Source organism: Ixodes scapularis, unplaced genomic scaffold (assembly GCF_016920785.2).
Source record: "Ixodes scapularis isolate PalLabHiFi unplaced genomic scaffold, ASM1692078v2 PGA_scaffold6__148_contigs__length_123643588, whole genome shotgun sequence".
NCBI lineage: Eukaryota > Metazoa > Arthropoda > Arachnida > Ixodida > Ixodidae > Ixodes > Ixodes scapularis.
Genome location: NW_024609881.1, coordinates 109,868,359 through 109,887,906, shown reverse-complemented (window position 1 = coordinate 109,887,906; position 19,548 = coordinate 109,868,359). Strand labels below are relative to the sequence as shown.

At 45.4% G+C, this 19,548-nt stretch overlaps 1 protein-coding gene across 1 annotated transcript in view; it reads left to right on the top strand.

Annotated features, from left to right (window-relative positions):
- The window catches only part of LOC8035418 (guanylate cyclase 32E-like), a 191,897-nt gene that overhangs the window by 115,835 nt on the left and 56,514 nt on the right, over positions 1-19,548 (top strand). Inside the window, exon 6 of the mRNA XM_040216864.2 lies at positions 14,210-14,376. Within this exon, the coding sequence (XP_040072798.1) occupies positions 14,210-14,376 (167 nt within the window). The remainder of the gene's footprint in view (positions 1-14,209; positions 14,377-19,548) is intronic.

Sequence of the window (19,548 nt, the reverse complement as noted above, 5' to 3'; positions counted from 1 at the left end):
TACAAATAAATTGTCTTCCATGCAAAGTCGGCTACAAAGAAAGCAGTAAAACCGCCCCATTTTTAATTTCTTGTCGTGATTGGTGGATCATTGCGCTACTGTCACATAAACGCAGCCAAAGACGACAAGCGCCACTGTGATGGTCTTTTGGCACTGCTTGATGGCCTGCATCTGAGCGTAGTGTTGGAGTATAAATAACGGGTAAGCGAGAAGCAATATGCAGTCGTCTTAACGTTCGTTTTAAGTGAGCATAAAAAAAGATCCAACTGTTACGACTTACTCTGAACAAGTCTCCTCGCCTTGAACCGACACCGTATTTCAGCGATGTAACTTATTCAAGTTGCAGGATGTGGCAATCCGAACCACTGGGGCGTAGTCCTTGGGATATTTTAAAGCCTAACGCTCTCTGACGTACGCGAGACGCAAACTCCCGGCCCCCTGACGCGTGAAATGAAACCACCTCTAAAGCAGTTCAAACACACACAAATACTGATTTTAAAATTAATCGGCTCGGAAGGAAAAACGACGCATCACGCTTCCACCAAGAGGCTGTGTACGGTGTGAAGAAGCGAGTTGAACAAAACAAGGCGAAAACTTTTGTATCTTGGGTAATGCGTCAACTTTTCCCGCGGGTGTATCACCGGAAAAAAATGACGCACCTTGTATATTGTGTGTGGATTGGTCGGGCACGAAGTAGACGCGTTCAAGCGTGTTGCGTATACTCAAAAAACTTGGGAGACGGAGAAGTGCACAAACGCAAACATATACAGGTACCCATTTAGCTGGTCTTAAACCTTGAGCCCGATCACAGCCGACGCCAGGAGGCGTTGGGACCACTCAAACCACGTCAAAAGCGCAACGTCATGGTGTTCGCCCCCCTGTCTCTCTCTCTCTCTCTCTACGAGTTTTATAATCCTCTGTACCAGTGCTTCTCCTTTGGGGGTCCGCGAAGGCCTTCTTGGGGTCCCTAAAGTCGCAGACTGTGAGTTGCGCCAAGCACTAAACCTTTTCTCTTCTTAATGCTGGCTGTCCCGCTAAGCTAGATAGACCAAACCACGCGCAATCAGTGCATTTGTACGCAAGTAGTATCCTTCACTTACCCTCCAGTCATTGTAACCGTCCCATGCCCTCCTCTCCCTCCTGGTGGATGGGGTCCCCCGTCACTCCTGTGGATCGAAAGGGTTCACCGAAATATCGGTCGCTGAGAACCAGTGCAGCCTAAACAAATCAAGCACTATAAACGGCCTAATTTTTGCGGGCTCAAATTTTCGCGAATCGGGCCAAAGCTCAAAGTTTGAAGTTATTCGCGGGTTCTAATTTTCGCGAATCGAGTGTAGCTTCCATAGCGTTCGCATATTGCCCGATTTGTTCACGGGATGTATATTTTTCGAATTGTAGGCGATTCGTGAAATTCGCGAAAATTAGGTCCTCACGAAAATTTAGTCGTTTACAGTATATAGTAAGTCTCCGTTGACTTCGGGGTTCAGCACTTGTGTCAGTGTTGAATAGTGTTTTTTGTGTGTGTTTTTAACAGTTTTTTTTAATTTACTTTCGTACACGTGAACACAGGAAGCCGCGGCAAGACAAAGGGTTGGTGCAAAACGCGTGACGCTTAGACAGAGTTTTTTTGTTTTTTTTCCGACTGCTGCGGTTTTAGACGCGTCAAACACAAGGCTAGAGCCGAAAGTTCGCGGAGCTCTTTGATTGGCAGTCGGCGACGAAATAATGGTGTCATCGTCGCCACGGTCGAATCGGCGCGGTCCGTAAACTCCAGTGTTGTGTTTAACGAGTCTGGAGTCCTCCCCGGTCTGAAAGGCGTCGTTACTTTCTCCAAGAACACCCCATTTGCGGTAGGAGTGGAGATAAAAGGACGATTCTGAGGTCTTCGCGTGCACTTGGTATTCAGTAGATGCACTGCCTCGGGAAACGCTGCCAAACGATTGAGTGCGTGGACGGGGAGTGCAAAATTCGTATGAACCGTACGTGGAATGCCCTTCCGCTCTCTACTCCTTTGTGTTCAAAGTCAAATTTATGTGGATTTAAGTTGTCTTCTTTTCAGCTGGATTTTTTCGTCGGTTGCCGAAAGTAACAACTCTGCTTAAGAAGTCGCGGTTCTTTGTCACTCTCCTGCTAGGGGATTGCAGTGTAATGAAAGTATAATGAGGCTGGTGGAGGTGAGCTAAATTTAGACTCGAAACTTTCGTTGTTGTGAAATTCACCCACACATTCGTCTGTGTTCTAGATTTACGAACTGTCGCCGCGCATTATGAAACGCAATGATCACGCCAGCGCGGGGGCCTTACCGCCCGGTGCGGTACACGTAATCACTCGGTGTTCGAGCTACGGGATTTCTTTAGTCCAATCACGCACAGTGAATGCGACGTGATCCTCCGCTTTTTTTTGTTCTTTTTTTTTTAGTACGCGATTGTTTTACTGGGTGACTGCAAAAGCGCAAATACGATGAGCGCCATGAAGTTTCCATTGCGCCTATAATTCGTTTTACCCTCAGGGCTGGGGGAACCAATCAGACAAAAAGTGTACCGTCATGGTGTGTGTCATGTTTCGGTAAGTGTTCTAGCATCGGTGAACCAAACGTAAACAGAAAAAAAAAGGTCTACTGTCTTGCGCTTTTGACTCTACTTCATTGTTCCCATTAGCTCCTTGCGTCGTCTGCGCCAGTACTCAAGCTGAAACGAGGTATATACACCAACACAGAGTTTACAAAAACAAGCCCGCTTTGCCCACACCAGGTGTGGGCACTGCGCATGCGCAGAAACCGAATTTGGGAGGAGAGAAGCTTTTGCGCATGCGCAGTACCGACAGCAGCGCCGCCGCAGGAGCGTGACGTTATGCAGTGAGTTCAGTTGTGGTTTATAGATGCTTCCGAGGCAAAGCTTCGGAAGTTCGCATCCCGCGTTCGAGGTTCACCCCGCAATCTGGCGGTTGATATTATATTTGCGGCGAAGACGCCCTGTAATCGTAATTTCAGTTGCACGACGAAAGATCAGTCCCCGTGGTAGTCGAGATTAAATCTTCGGTACTTCGCCGGGGCGCGCCAGATCTGCCCCTTGTTGTTTTGGCGCGGAAAAACTCGAAATTTGGCTTGGTACCGCCGTACGTCAGAACGCTATCGAAAGGTTCGAGGGCGTGCGAACTTCACTGCGTTTGATTGGTTTAACCGACGGTAGCTCACGCGGAGAAAGATGACAAATGCGCTACAAAGTTACGCGTTTGGCACTGCCTGATCGGTCCAGTCGGCACGTAGTGTCAGTTGAGCTCTGCCCTAAGGTGAAACGGAGTATATATATACACCCGTACAATGCATACTTTATTTTTCCGTGCCCCAGAACGACCAAGGTTCCTATGTGAAACACACGTCCGCACAATGTGAACAATACATACATAAAAAAATAACGATTATAAGGTGAAAAGCGAGGTTTCTAGTTAACGTTCAAAAGACGCATGGTATGTAAAAGCACCCAAAGAAGTATTTGATGATATGGGTATCAAAAGACAGTTGAATACGTGAGATCTGACAAAGTTTCTCCCTAGGGCCAGGATCAAACAGACTGGTGTGTCTGCTGGAACATAGAGGCAGGTGAAAGTTAAGAACAACGCCGCAAGCTGCTGTCTACCTGGCCGTGAATTATTCTTTGTAACAGTAGTGAGGCAAGCCCAACTCCTCGACTTGATAGCATTTGTAAGCCGAGAGTTTCGACTATGTACGTGTAGTCATAAAAACACGCTTACACTTCACAGCGCACAGAGAACAGACACACATCAAAAGCTCACGCACAGAAAGAAAGAGTATTCACTAATAGTGAAATTTTCAAGTGTGTGTGCTCTTGTGCGCTGTGAAGTGTAAGCATGAACCATCAACTCGCCCAAGGTAAAGTATTGACCATAAAGAGACCTTCGCATAGGTTATATGACATATCGGCTAAGCTCGCAAACTTCAGGACCGGATAACATTAACCGCGAATGCACAATTCGAGACATGGTTGGTCGTAAAGATAACAAAAGAAAAAATTTTACGACGGTATCTAGGAAACCTATGAGGCGCAGTACAAATTCGGGCATTTTTTTGCGTCCCGGATGCGGTGAACAAACTGGGCCTACTTCTTTCGAATCGTTAACTCGACCGTGTCTCCGATCGCCCTTGTGGGACCGAAATCGTAGACTGTTTTTAGAAGTGTGTGATGCAAAGATATGCGCGTCTTGCGTTGGACTTTATCGGACCGTAATGGTGGTCATATTTTCTTGTATAGTTACTGGAGAGAGCCAATCGAGCAGTGGGAAATGTATGATGCGAAAGCTGCGTTAGCAGCCGCCATCATGGCAGGTGATGTGACGACATTGGGGGGTGGGACCTTCTTCGCTCAGTGCAGACGTAGTTGAGGTATTTCGATCTGTCGACAAGTTAACTTAAAATAAATGTTTTGGTTTAAGCCAAATTTGATACTGGCCTCCACTTTTTTTCTAAGTTGTAAGGGGAACAGACTCAAAGCCACCAAAATACGGCTTGATTGAGCCTGCACGTCCAACTCCGCCCCCCCTCCCCCCCCCCCCCACACACACACAAAAAGTAGAATTAGCACAGTATAATTAATGACATATTTAAATACAGCATCTAAGCTAACGTTTTTAAGGCACTTTAGACGAACCTCCAAAATCGGTTTCTTCACGTATCGGGCTGTGATTTGCAATGTAGGTGCAAGAAAGTGGTGAAAGTTTACAGTAAAAAAAAATCAAATAATGAACTTACCTTGCTCGAAAAAAAGAAAAGAATCCTCTTCTGTAAAATATACGCCCCCACTTCTCAGACGATGCACGCGTGGAGAGAAGTGCCACCTACAGGTGGTGCACACCGCGCCGGCCGAATCTATAGTTATGATAGCAGACGATCACGCAAAATAACCCAAATCAACTTGCGCTCCCTCTTCGCAGCCTAAGCCATCTGTCGGCAGCATTTCTTCCTAACGCGTGCATCGTCTGCAAGTGGAGGCGTTAATTGCCCAAAAGAGGTTTCTGCTTTTCTTTTTTCTTCTCTAGGTAGGTTTATTCATTAATGTTTTCACTGTAAACTTACACCACCTGCTTGCACCTCTGTAGTAAATCGCGGCGCGACACACTGAGAAACCAATATTTGCGGGACATCAACTGTTTCCCCCATTTCGAAAAAAAAAAACGTTCGACACAGTCCCGCATCGCCGACTAATGTCTAAACTTTGCCTGCTTAATCTAGACCCCTTCGTATTATCCTGGATTAAGAACTTCCTTTTCAACGGAAATCAGTTCTTCATTGTAAATAGCACCCCCTCAAACACCAGCGCCGTTCTTTCTGGAGTCTCCCAAAGCACAGTCCTTGGCCCTCTTCTCTTTTCGACATACATTAATGATTTGCCGCTCTGTTTATATAATAACGGCCGTCTCTTTGCCGATGACTGCGTCTTATATTCCGAAATCCACAGTTACGACGACTAAGTAAAATTGCAGGCAGATCTTTAGCTAAAGAAAATTGGTTTTGTAAATGGTAAATGTCGTTAAATGTTTCAAAATGTAAACATGTCTCCTTTCACAAACGCACCAATCCATTTACTTATATCTACTTCATCGGTAGTTCTGCCGCGCAAGCAGTTAGTACTTACAAATACCTAGGCGTACACTTCAGTAAAGACCTTTCATGGTCCATCCGGATAAAAACAGTATAATTTTAACTGCAAGTAAATTCGTTGGTTATCTGCAACACACCTTAAAATTCGCTCCTCCTCACTGGAAATTCCTCGCCTACACAATACTCATCCGCCCCAAACTAGAATATGTCGCAGCAATATTGAATCCATACCAAAATTGCCTTATCGAAAACTTAGAAGCCATTGAAAATCGTGGTGTAAGAATCATATACGCCGACTATTCTTCCTTTATTAGCGTCACCCAACTAAAGAAACGTGCCGCTCTGCCTTTGCTAAATCGCCGTCGAAGAATAGCCATATTGTCACTGTTTTATTGATATTATCCCACGTTGTCACCGAACCCATATTACATCACGCTCCGTTCGCACTTTTCAAGTCTCATTTACAACACCAAACAAGTGTCATACCTTAGCCCAAACACAGATCGATTTGCAAATTTCTTTGTTTCATTAAAACAGCCAAAGATTGGAACGATCATCCTGAAAACATAGTACAGCTCTTATAGCGCCAGATCACTCACAGTTTCATAATGGTGAATTTGATGCGTGAAATTGTGTTTCCTCCCTGCCTTTCTTGATAAAGATATATTCTTTATGTATCCTTTTGTATTCTGTCCACAGGTTTTTGGAATCTTTGGTGTGTAATGCCCAATCCTCATGTAATACCCCCTCTTTGAGGGGCCTTTGAGGAAAATAAAATAAATAAATACGATGTGCAAACGCTGTTAAAAATACTGGCGCGAGCATGGAGTTTGATCTCGCAGATCATTTGCACGCGTTCTCGCCAAAGCTTTGACAGCGTTTTATACTAAGAATGAGACGGAGTACAAAGTGACTATAACCGTTAGTTTACATGCTTGAGTTATATAACTTAAATTTGAAAGAAAAAGATAACACAGGTGATATTTTTATGCATTATTCACACATTCACTGCTAAGGGTCACAAACCTTAGTTTAGTTTCCTGAAGACTAGGAAATGCTTTTGCTTATGTTTACAAGGGGCTACAAGTCTGATTGGTAAATGTGTCCTAAAAATATAAAAATATAAAAAATGAATGAGTGAATCGTTACGGGCGTGAAAAAATACTAAAATGCCTTCTGTAGAAGTTTTTTTTTTTTTTTTACGGCATTTTGTTTGTTTGGTTTTAGTCAACAAAAATAACCACATCTTGATGGCAAGGCATTTTACTAAGTTTCACAGCAAAGAAAAACATGGACACTATTTTCTTAGGGGAAAGGGGGAGGGGGGGGGGGGTTGCGTTCTCGGGTTTCCAAAACCTCTATACAATTTTACCCCAAAAAATTGTTTTTCTTTTTTTTTTTTTTTTGCGGGGAGGCTCCGGACGTTACTATTATTCATCTGTTTTGCGCGTTGTGCATTATACAGGTGTCTTTTTTTGTATTGTTTACAGATTTGTGGCAAAAAAGAGCAAGTGAGTTATACGGCCAGGGAGACACTATGTGGGTGGCTACGTTCTCCAATAAATCGGCTAATTAATTAAAATTCGTTAATTAGGTTTTTAGTTAATAAAAATATTGGCACAGTGATTGCAATTATAACCTTGCTCAGCGTCATCGGAAACCACTAAATTAGTAATTGTCAGAAAGCCTTTGAGCGCGGGAGAAGCGTAGTAGTGTACTAAATTTACCACTCGTGGAGCAGGTACAAGGCTCGGGCTAGATAAGAGACAAAAAAATCGCGCGAACGCTTAACCCCAACCGCTAGCCTTGTACCGGCTCCACGAGTGGTAACTTGTGCAGTACTACTCTTCTCACGCGCTGGAAGTCATTGTAAAAAAAAAAAGTTGATTTAGTGATTTTTTATGACGCTCAGAAACTTTCTAATTGGAACCATACGTTTATTTTCAATAACTAAAAAGCCACTTAACGAATTTTAATTAATTAGCCGACTTATTGCAAAGATTAGCCACCTACATAATGTCCCCCTGACCATAAAACTCACTCGCACAAACCACATAAGTGTAGCTTTCATGTTTTTTTTAACAAATCTGTAAGGAATCAAAAATAAAACCTGTACAGGGTGTTTGAAATAACCAGGCCCGACCTAAACTGGGCCGTAAAAATCTGTGCCTGCCCGTAGCAATCTAAACTTTTCGTCAAAGGTGTATTTCATAGGTCGGTTTTTTTCTTGCAAAAGTTTAAAGCGTAGCTTCCTTTCTGTGAGAAATACGGCCAAGAAACTTTGCCAGGGTCAACCGCGGACGACGACGCAAACGACAGAGTCGAATGGCGGGACGCCTTTGGCGCACGAATCGATAAATGACGCTACCTCCTTATCGAGACCGCTCGCTTATAAAAATCAACATAATCTGTTCGTTATTCATTTTTGGTTTAAAAACAGATGTGGACAATAGTAAAAGCAAAACTTAAAGTAAAAAAGTATATGAAAAAAGCTATTTGCATAACGACGGCGCTATTGCTGCAAACGAATTTTGTCTGCGTGTCGTCTGCTTTCTTTCGCTGGTCGGCTGCACCTTCCGATGCTGCTACCGACGCCATCTGTCAATACGAACGCCAAAGGCACCCGGTCGTCTGCGTCGCCGTCCGATGTTTACCCTGGGAAGTTTTTTGGCCCTATTTTTTTAAAGAAAGAGAGCTACGCTTTGTAGTTTTACAAGAAAAAACCGACCTGTGAAATACACTTTTGACGAAATGCCTATATTGCTCCGTGCAGGCGTCGATTTTTACTGCCGTCTTTAGATCGAGCCTGGTTATTTCAGTTGCCCTATATTTTGACAAAAAACATCAAATGTTTGGGCGTGGGAGGCGTCATGCAGCAATTATTCTTTTAAAACGCCGTCTGACGGCGCCCCCTCGTGCATGCTCCAAGAAGCAGAAAGAGGGGCGTGTCACGATCTTCGATTACATTATCAATAGATAAATCAGTCGCGCATCAGTATATTTCTTTCTTTAAGAAGCGCAGAGAGGATGGATGGAGCTGTCATCATAAATTGATAATCTCGGAATCCACTTGAGTGCCGATTTAAGCTTAAACAACTTGGTTCATTACTTGTAAAAGTGGCCAGCTCAATAGTATAGAACATAGTACACAAACAATTATACATAGACACCGCTGGACTACGTAGCTGGACTAGCACACATGCTACCTTTCCTTCTTTTTGTTTTTTGCTACTGTATAATGTGCATTTTCTTTCTTTTTTTATCTTTCTGCAAGTTACTCTTTCTTTTCATCTTCATTAATCAACACCTGCCCAAGCTGTTGGAATGAAGGAGCAGGTCATTCTTCATTTATCAGAGTTCAGAATATTTATAGCCTCAGCAGGAATATTCTCTCTTTTCGGTGGATGTGCAACACAAGGGGCACTGACGCAATCTTCTCCCTTTACATCAATGGCTAGGACTTCCTGCAATTCTCGCTCAAGTAGGTTTCGATGTCGGCCCACGAAGGTGAGGTCAAACAATCTTGCCTCGCATTGGCATTTACCACAAGGAGCTGCACGGTGCCCTGCTGTTAAGTTTCTTAGGAATACAGCATGTTCTCTTGCGCGGTCGTATGTGGCCAATATAACGCTTTCCACGAGCTAAGGACAACTTTTCTTTTTTTTGGCAGTGAGTATACTTTGTTTTGTGTTCTGTGTCAGTTTTCTCTGGAGGGCTTTTGGTCTAGCTGCGTTAGTTTTTTTCTCCGTTGGTCGTTTGGTCTTTGTTTACCTTGTCGCACTTGGTATGGGCATTGACACCTTAGATGCAAGCATGCATAAGGCAAACTTCTCTGCCAATAAACATTACAAATTACGGTACACACGGCGTGATAAATATTCGCCTAATTAACCAAAGTATCCGGCGCCATATTTAAGCATATTCTTTAAGTGTCTTCCAGTTTTCAACAAAGATCCAACAGGAATATTTACTATAGGAACAGTAAACAAATTCAGGGTCTAAAGAGCCGACTCGAACGCAGCATTATCTCTACGCCATTCCGGCCGTCTTATTTCGTCCACAAGTTCTCCCTTTACTGTCGCAGTAAAAATAGCGCGGAGAACTTCCTAGCTTCTTTACGTTCGGAAACGACATTTCGTGCGAAGAAAGCCATATACTTTCTTTGCTATGAGTCTCTTTGCCTCCGGGACCACAAAACGTGTTCACGAGCCCCATATCTCCCTGAAGCCATCTTTACCTAGTGTCCTTGGGATGCCATCGAAGACGAAATTGATTTTCCTCCCTCAGCATGAGACAGAATAAGAAAAGAAGAAAACGATGTAGTTTGAAATGAGCTCTCAAACACAGCCAGCCAAAGGTTTATGGCGCAGAGAGTTTGTTTTTTTAATCTACGGCCAGAGACTTTAAGGGGATTGATGGGGTCTTTATGAGACCTCAGGCATCAATCTTTCAGGGTCGCCTGCTATGCCCGCCATGCGTCAAACGGGCTATGTAAGAGTTAGACGAAAACTAAAGTCCGAGTCACAATGATAGCGCATCATGCAAAAAACACGGTATTCGCTCCATGCATGATGAAAGAATTATCTACAGGCGCGCCTTAAGGATTTTCGTAGCTTGTTTGCTCCATGCATAGTTAAGATTCGGACATGTCGGCAGACGGTATTTGTATGACCAACGTGACAAGAGCTTCGCGAAGGAAAGAGACACGCCTCGGACAGCGGAGAGTTTTAGGGAACCGTTTTTGTACATTTTTTACGGTATGATGTGCCCACCGGTAAGCACTAAGCACTGCTCATATGCTACCGCAGAAGACTTGCACATGCGCAGTTCGTTCGGACGGTTCATCGTACCGCATCGGATGTGCAAAAACGGTTCCCTAAAACACTCTAATAACTGTTCGGCTCCAGTTTTCGGTTTGGTTCGATTCCGGTTCGACATTTTCATGCGCATAGTTTTACCGTGTCTACGCAACTAGCTCAAGGGCAAATTATGCAAGTTAAAAATGAATAGAAACGCGTTGCAGCCCCTTTTAAAGTGTCTTTGGTTGCTCGTAGTGCCTCTGCCATACCCCTTGAAGATGTATAACGCGTCCCCCCCCCCCCCCCCAAAAAAAAAGAAATAAATAAAAAATGTAGTGTTTTTTTTTTTTTTTACCGCAAAAATAAACTAGGCATCGATGAACGCTCATTCTCCGCCTAAATTTTTTAGCGGATCAAAGCGGATGCCAAAGTTTCACAACTATCTGTTATCTCATTAAAAATTATAAGTGACTCCCTGAAAACTGTATTGAGTGGAGCCCGTTTTCGCCCTTTTTCTGTAACTTGTGCCATTCAGCTTGATGTATACTCGAGGGGCTAATCGGCTGCCTTTTTTCCATCGAAATTCTTAGAAAGTATTTTCTAACTTTTGAATGAAAGAACGGTAAGTTGTAAAACGTTGGCATGTGGTTCGGACCACTAGAGCTACATCTGAGCAGAGATCAGCGTTCAATGATGTATAGTTCATTTTTGTGGTGCAAAAGCCCAGTAAACGTTTTGGGGAACACCCTGTAGAAAGCACTTCTTGACGACCCCACCGCGGTGTTTTATGCCGAGAAGCACATTTGATGGTTACAGGTTTGGAGCACGTAAATGTCGTAAAGTTTGTCATCGATACGTTTCTGGTCCACCTTTAATTGAAGTTTACCAAAGTATTTGCAATGCATAGATCATAAAACTTTATATCAAAATGTTTTTGTAATATATTTAGCTAGAATCATAGAAAAAATTTGCAATGCAAAATCATAAACGTTAACATTAACATATTTTTTTAATGTATCTAGATAGTGTTTAGCGCAAAATCCACAGTGAAAAGGTTGCGAAAGGGCGATATCAACATGTTTTCGCAATGTATTTGGGTAGAATTTATGAAAACATGTACAGTGCAAATGTCGAATAGGTTTACATTAACCAGCTTTTGAAACGCCCTTAAGTAGAGTTTAGTGAAGCATTTACAGTGCAAAGAGAGTGAAGGTTGACATTAACATGTTATTTTGTAATGTCTTTAGGTACAGGCTATCCAAGAATTTTCAGCGTTGCTCGACAATAAGCAATTGTGAACCAGCGACATGTCACAAAAAACAAGAAAGGTTCAAAACCTTGAAGCTGCCGACTCCTATAACAAAATTAATTATAATGCAATTAAATGCAAAGGTGCAAGCGAGCTGGACAAGAATGACGAAAGTAATCCCTGGAGAAGGGGAACAAGAGGGACAAAGGACAAACATAAATGAGTTAACCCCTGGTTAGCTCAGTTGGTAGAGCGCTCCACTTGTAATGGAAAGGTCCCTGGTTCGATACCCAGACCAGGCGGATTTTTTCGGTCGCTCACCAGTCGCCTAGCTGTGTTTGTAGATTTATGTTTGTCCTTTGTCCCTCTTGTTCCCCTTCTCCAGGGATTACTTTCGCCGTCGTCCTATAACAACATTCATGAACATGACATTGAATATAATTAACGATAAAGGCGCGGACGACCTGGCGATCTTTCAACATCGTGGAAACCTGATATCGAGGGGGCAAAATGAACGACGCACACGTCTCAAACTCAGTCGCGATGTTTTTTTCCCGTCCTAGTTTGTATTAAGACAAAAAACTCTGTGCCTGTGTTGTCTTAAGTTTCCACGAAGTTGACGTTTGAGTTTCGATCGTTATAAAAACAGCGCCTTTGTGTGTGATGCGTGAAATCGGATCGAAGTAAATGTTATATAAACGATCATTTTGAAAAATTAAATAAAAAGAAGCTTTTATAAGTAATGTTGATGCAACAGTCAGGTGCGTAGGTTTTGAGGAACTCTTTCTCAAAGCTAACGACCTTAGGTTCAGTTTTCAAGACGAAATAGAACAACAGGCCCACAATTACATGGCATCGGGGTAATATTTATAGCCGTTGCAAAATGCTTCTAACAAGCATAAGCTACACCGAACGGATTGCAAAGAACTAACGTACAAAGAAGTTTATAAATGAGCAAACCAGCACTTGTAACGAATATGACCAACACTCGAAGGAACGAGCGTATGTAACGATTTAGCAAATATAACCTAACAACTGCCTGTGACATTGGCGTTTAATATTATCTGATATGTACGTATTAAGAACGGGCAAATCAGAACATGCATTTTGAAACGTGACAACCTTGTTAATATCTGGACAGCTTTACATACAAAGTATTACGAAATATGCAGAAACTGATAAGTATATAGTCGGAACATCGACAGAAGCTCCAAGCGTTTCAGCCCTTCCTACATTTTTTTAGACGGTCTAGAAGAACAAAACCATAGTGCTAGAATTTTTACAGCACCTACCGGATGCAAGCGTGCACGAGTGCACGAGTGCCAAGTCAGCGGTCGCCTGTAACTCGCGTTCGGAATTATTCAGCACAAATCCTAGCTGAACACTGACGCAGCACTCGTATTAATTTTGTGCTCCGCGCTGGCTTCCAGTAGCTGACCCAGAAATTTCTGCACAATGACATTGCTATCTATTGTTCCTATCAGCTTAAGTCCAGACGCTGCCGACGCTACGAGGTAAATGAACCAATCAAGCAACATCGAAACCAATAGTCACCGGCCCTTTCCTGTTCATGGTTGGTTCAGCTATCTGCTTAGCCCCATCAGCTCGTAGGGTCGGCTGCGTCTGGACTTAGGGTGAAATGAAGTATAGGCTGTTCTACACCCTAAGAAATGCCTGCGCGTCTACTTACCCGCAAAACACTCAAAGAGCCAATCTCTGCGATCTACGAAATCGGCCCAGCGAATGATGCGGCGGAACATCCGTTTATACCTCAAAATGAAGTCTGCGCTGTAGCATTACGCAATGCAAAGCCTCATGTTTGCACTGCATAATGTTACAGCGCATACTTCATTTTTAGGGCTAAACAAATGTTCCACCTCATCATTCGCTGAGCTGATTTCGTACATCGCAGAGATTGGCTCTTCCAGTGTTTTGCGGGTAAGTGGACGCGCAGGCATTTCTTAGAGTGTAGTCTAATAGGTACACTCAGGACATTTCAAAGGCTTTCAATTGAGCTCTATGGCCTTGTCTTGTACGCGCAGAATGCAATTTCGTCTGCTTCAGGTGCAGGGGCTGCGGTGACATCAGAATGTCTAGCTCTGATTGGCTCTGATAGGAAGTATAGTGAGTACGCCTCAAGGCAGCTAGCATTGAGATTTACCCACAATCCTTCCAATTAGAGCCCATCCTAGGTCGGCGTCCTGACGCCTCCGCTAACCCTGCATGCGCAAAAAGCAGACAAACTTGCACACCGTATAGTCCCTGACACTGCAGCTTAAGGGGTGGTTTTTGACGTTAACGCTTCATCCTGTGTGGTTCGTTCTTTACCGTTTTTATGAGCTAAAGTTGCAGTATTATTAGAAACAAAACAGTAATAACATGTTCTGAACTCACCACGCCCCTCGCTTCTTAAACTTTCAATGACTATGTCTATACGAGATGGCGATTAAAGGGCCTTTATTTTTCTGCGAGTTCGGGACATATTCCCAAAGCCTCGCAATGAACGCGTCTTTGTTTTGCCCTGCTTTTTCACGTGGGCGCCCGCAGACTGGGAGGATTCGCCCAAGGTTCGTCCTTTCCCGTTCCGCGCCGTGCTGCTGCTCTCACCGAGCGTGCCGGCCAGCGACCAGTACCAGAAGTTCTCGGACGCCGTGCTGCGGTACGCCGAGACACAGCCGCTCTGCATCCCCATGCACACGGAACTCAAGTTCAAGGTAACGTGGACGCTCTGCCTTTATAGTCGCACCTATAGAGTGGACGAGATGCGCTGCTCGCATACATCCTTCAAAAGACGGTCAGCAGGCGTTGTATGATGCGTGTTTGGTCCTTGTACGACGACGGTCGTCTCACGCTGGTCACACGAAAACTGTCTGCATACAAATGTGTGAAGCAAAACATGTTTCGAACATTCTTGAAGCGTTCCCGCAAATATTTCTGTTGTGTCTGCCGCGAACAACGTGTCCTTTGTAGGATGTATGAGCAGGGCGACGGCGGCTTTGAAGTACACTCTAAAAACAGGGTGTATTCTTACACCCTTTATCCCAAATAATACACCCCAAAACTTCAGTTCAACGTAACGCACAGTGATGTCTATCTGAAGGTACTAACTTTCACGAGTGGTTTCATAGCCGTGTGGTACAACTTATTAAAATATCTAATGTCCGTGTTTCTGGCTATAAAAAAAAATAATCGGGGTTTTCTTGGCGTTACTGCACAACCTCAGTGTTTCCTTGCTGTGGTCTTTGATACGTACTTTAGCTATTCAATAAATTATATCGCACCGTTATCAAGCCCCTCCAGGGGGGGGGAAGGTGCCGCCGCTTCCAATGCACCCTCCTCAGAATTTACGGCGCTCCGTGGGGGCCGCCATGTTAAAACTTGATACCAGTGTTGCTGCATCTGTAGGTCATCTTTAAGTTAGAGCTGACGGAGAAAATCTGGCCACGGCGCAACGCCGATGTACGCTGGAAGCTAGAGCCGGTTTGCTTTCGTTGTTTTTGTTTGGTCGGAGAAAATCTAGCAACAACGCACGTTCAACATGGCGCCGGTTTTGCTTCGGCAGCTTCGGTTTGACCACGTTTGACGCGGTTTTCGAGCACATGTAGCGAAGACGTGACCGGAGAAGTGCCCCTTGATGGTCCCGGAAGACGGAAAGTATTATTCGTAATCTCCGTGTGCGCTTTGAAAGCGAAGGGAGTCACAGGGTCCACGAGTGCGCAGCCACAAGCCAAGGTTCACGACAGCGCTCCGTTGACTTCGGCGATCTCGTTCTGTTTGGTGCATAGAGATAGGTTTGGTGCAACACGGCGATGGGCGGCAAAGAGTTGAAACGTTCGTGGTGTGTGGTGGGGTGCTTGGAGGTAGAAGCCCATACTAACACGAAGCGCAAATTGGTTATTGTGGGGTTGAAATTCAGCGGTTTCAGTCCCGTCGTCGTCAGCTGATCCGGTCCAGCTGGTCCGGGAGGACGCAGTGAGCGCTTTTAAAAGTAAATCTTCCTTCGTTCCGTTTCAAAATGTGGAAGATTCTCGACACATACCGTGAGTAAAAAGCTGCGGGCGTTTTCAACAAAATTACGTCGTTTTAATTGAACAATGGACTCCGGATTGTTGTCCTAGACCTGCCGTTTTTATGCTTCGTGTTGTTGGCGTTTGCACACAGCGACGCACACCGCCTGAGTAGATGATTCGGTCCTGCAAACAACCGGTTATACAGAATTTTAGGGAAACTTAAGTCACCACCGATATTTTCTTGTAAATCTCGTGTGAGTTTGTTGCGCTCGTTATGTGGTGTGAATAAATTTGGGCAACGTTTCCTCCTGCCTGCGGATGCATGAACTGAGATCATTTTTTACGTAGAACATAGCGTTTTTTCTTTATTTTGGAAAGGTGTTGGGGAATTTATTATGGTACAATCACTTGAGAGTTCAGAAATTGGAGAGAGCGAGCATGCTTTCCCAACTTTGTCTCTTTTCTCTCTGGCGTTGCCCCTAGTTTCAAGTTGCAGTTTCAGTAGACATGCCTACTAGCAGGTACAAACTGCTCTAAAGCAGGTAAAAGACTGGTAAGTCAGGGCGGTGCGGACTCCGTGTTTCGCGCTTTTCGCAAGGTGACTGGGTAAGTGCTTTTGCGAGGTATGCGGAATACTCAAACGATTTTGTTACGCCCGTCGGTTGCGTCTCTCCAGCAAAACGAATAAGATGATCTACAAAGGCGCAATCACAAGCCAATATTTACGATAACGGTGCATTTGATTCGGTGGTCCGTGTAGTTGTATTTTACCCTGCTTTCTGCAACACCGTTTCATGGCGAAGAGCTGGGACGTTCACGGATTGTGCTGGGCTACCGGTTGACCCAAAGGCGGACCCAGAACTCCGTGTTTTGTTTTTTTTTTTTCTTTGGGGGGGGGGGGGGGGGGGGGGGGGGTGGGATCTAAAGTAAGATAGACAGGACTCGGGTTGCGCCTTTTGTTTTAAACCGCCGCAGAACCACACTGCGCCGACGGCCCCTAGATGTGCGCCGCTGCGCGGACTTTTGGTTCTAAGCCGTGCTTTGATACCGCCGCCGCGGACTTCAGTCTCGGTTGAAGCGACGGAGTGGTTCTCCAAGTTCACAGTACAGTGTGCCTGCTAGGGTGCGGCCTACCCTATTTCGAACCCTCGTCCTTGAGTACCGAGCCTCCTACCACCTGGCAGGCCGGTAGTTGGTGTTACTTCGGGGGATCCACCCATGTCAAATCGCCCTTCGAGAAGGGGGTAGGGGGGGGGGGGGGGGCGTCCCCCGTCGCCCCCCTCTTGGGTCCGCCGCTGGGTTGACAGAAGCCCGCGTCGCCCACATCGGCACTGAGTGCACTTGGGCTGTTGTAGTGGCTCTAGGCTGTTGATGCACTAGCCGCTCTAGCCACCCAAGCCTTTCATCCGCGGCTTGCCGCCAGCTGATCCGGCTGCTCGACGGTGAGGAAGCGGCGAAAGTTACCTCTGAAGTAAATGTAAACCCTTGTTCATACAGTTATCTGGTGTCAAAGTGTGGAAGGTGTCCAACGTGTATTGGGGGCGGGAACTACGAGCGTTTTGCTTTGCTTTCGTAACCGAAACCAGAACAGCGAGATAACTGCCTTGCGTACTCCAAAATGACGAAAGCAATAAGTCGTCAAAAACCCGTTTCTAGGGTTTCAAACCAAGTAAACAAGACAAATATAATTCAATTTCGTTGTCTGTATGCAGGAGGACTTATGTAACACAACAATACATTCTCGTTCCAAAACGAAAAAGAAAGTAAAACTCGGTCCGCCGTATATAGCAGCAACTTCTCCGCTGCAAAACCTATGCTGGCAACGTAAGCGGTTTTAATATGGCAGCCTCCGCTTTGCGCCGCGTTCCCTTTCCCTCCTTCCCCCCCCCCCCCCCCCCCCCCCCCTGAGCCCCTCATAAAATTTGGAGCCTTCTGTTTTACTATAGTGCGCTGCACGTTGAACTAAAGTTTTCGGGTGCATTATATGGGACAAAAGGGTGTACGGTGATACCCTCTTTTTAGAGTGTACCGGCACTCCCCATTCACCCATTTTCGCCCCGGCGCCTTGCCCACGTCTCTACCCCCCCCCCCCCCCCCCCCCCCGCCGACATTGCGCAATGCCGCGTGCTCTTCGGCTGCCACCGGCTGAAGATAGCGCAACTGTCCTTGTCAGTTGGACTTCAGACTTCACATGGGTCGCACCCATGTTGTAGGTTCTGAAGAGGAGCAGTGGGAGTACGAGGAGCGTCCGCTCGCCCAAAAGCGAGAATGGGCACGCTGCCAACGTGAAACCGCCGTTGCCGCTGCTCCAAGCCCGATATAGCAAATCACACCAGAGCGCCAGCTTCGCTGAACATACGTCCTCACGAAAGAGAAGCGGTTCTTATTCTTTTTTTTTTTCCTGGGGGGGGGGGGGGGGGGGGGGGATATTTTTATTTTTTCTGGGGGAGGGGTGTATGAAGCATTGAATGACTGGCAACAGTGATTTTATGCAACAAGATGGCTGGCGCTTCTTTAGTATGGTGCCTCGAACGCGTTTCTAAACGGCGTGTTCGCCGCGACCTAAAAAAAAAAAAAAAACACTGATCCCTCGATTTGCGCTCGATGATGTCATAAAAGTCTCTCGCTGTCGCCGGTAGCGATCCGGACGGTGTCACAGCATCAATGGTGGATCTGACAGACGCCCTGTTCTTCTGCAAGTCGCTCTCCACTGTGGCAGATCGCGGAAGCCTTGGCAGCCAGGAGTAAGGACGCCGCGATAACAGCGACACTCGCGTCTGCTCGTGCTTTTTGCCTCATCTTCTACGACCGACCAATCAGGATCGCTACATAGGACAGCATATCACTCCGGCGTTTGTTGCGTCATTTGTCGCAAATTTGGGGCCACTTTCGATGCAGGCAAAGAATAGGACGGTATACACACCAGTCGGAGAGGCGCTCTAGGAATCAAATATCTCGGGTATAGCTTGTTTAAAGAGATACTTCAACGAAATATGAAATATTCTCGTTGTGTTCAAAAATAGGTTGATTATGGTCCACAATATCCGTAAATAACAATCTCACGCTTGCATTTTGAGCCTGGTGGCTATATTTTTCGCTATAAACGGCCCACCCTGGCAAGTGCTCGGCGAGCAGCCAGCGGAGACCACGTGACATTCAACGCAATCGTGACGTAGATCGTCTCGGGACGAGCAAAGCTACGGCGAGGCTGACGTTGAGAGGACGGCCTAGTCGTTCCAGCCACCGAAGCGGCTGCTTTTGTACGAATCTTGAGTGACGGGTTAATCTTCTATAATCTGGTAGAGGGACAATAGCGACTTCTGGGTCACACAAAAGGGATTCTCGGGAAGAGGGGAGTTCCTCCTTCCCCTCTTCTCTCATGGTGCCCGGAGGCGGGACAGTTACCGTCACTACCTCCCAAGGTTCCTAGACGGGCATTACAAACGAGGCGTTAGCGATATCCATTAAGTGCTCTTGCTAATCGTATATATCGTTTTAAAATTCCTTTTTGTGACTTTTTCACCAGATATTGGTGTGTTCAATGTGATGCTGCTCCTTTGAACACATAGAGAGCAAACAATAAGCGCCGAAATTTCGTTGTAGTGTCCCTTTAACGGTTCAACAGCACACGGGGGGATGACTCGAATGATGCGAAGATGGTCTGAAGCAAACGTTTCCTCGTATATTTGAAGGGCTATACAAGGTTTCTTTTGTGTAGGTTAAACATTGAAGTGATATCAGTAATTATCCGTCACTTTTTTTAAGTCGCCAAAATGAGCCGCTGATGTGAAAGGGTACTGGAGTGGGCTAGGGAGAGGTGGTAACCGCGAATCGGCAGAGGTGAAGTTTATCATGTACGTTTATTGCGCATTTACT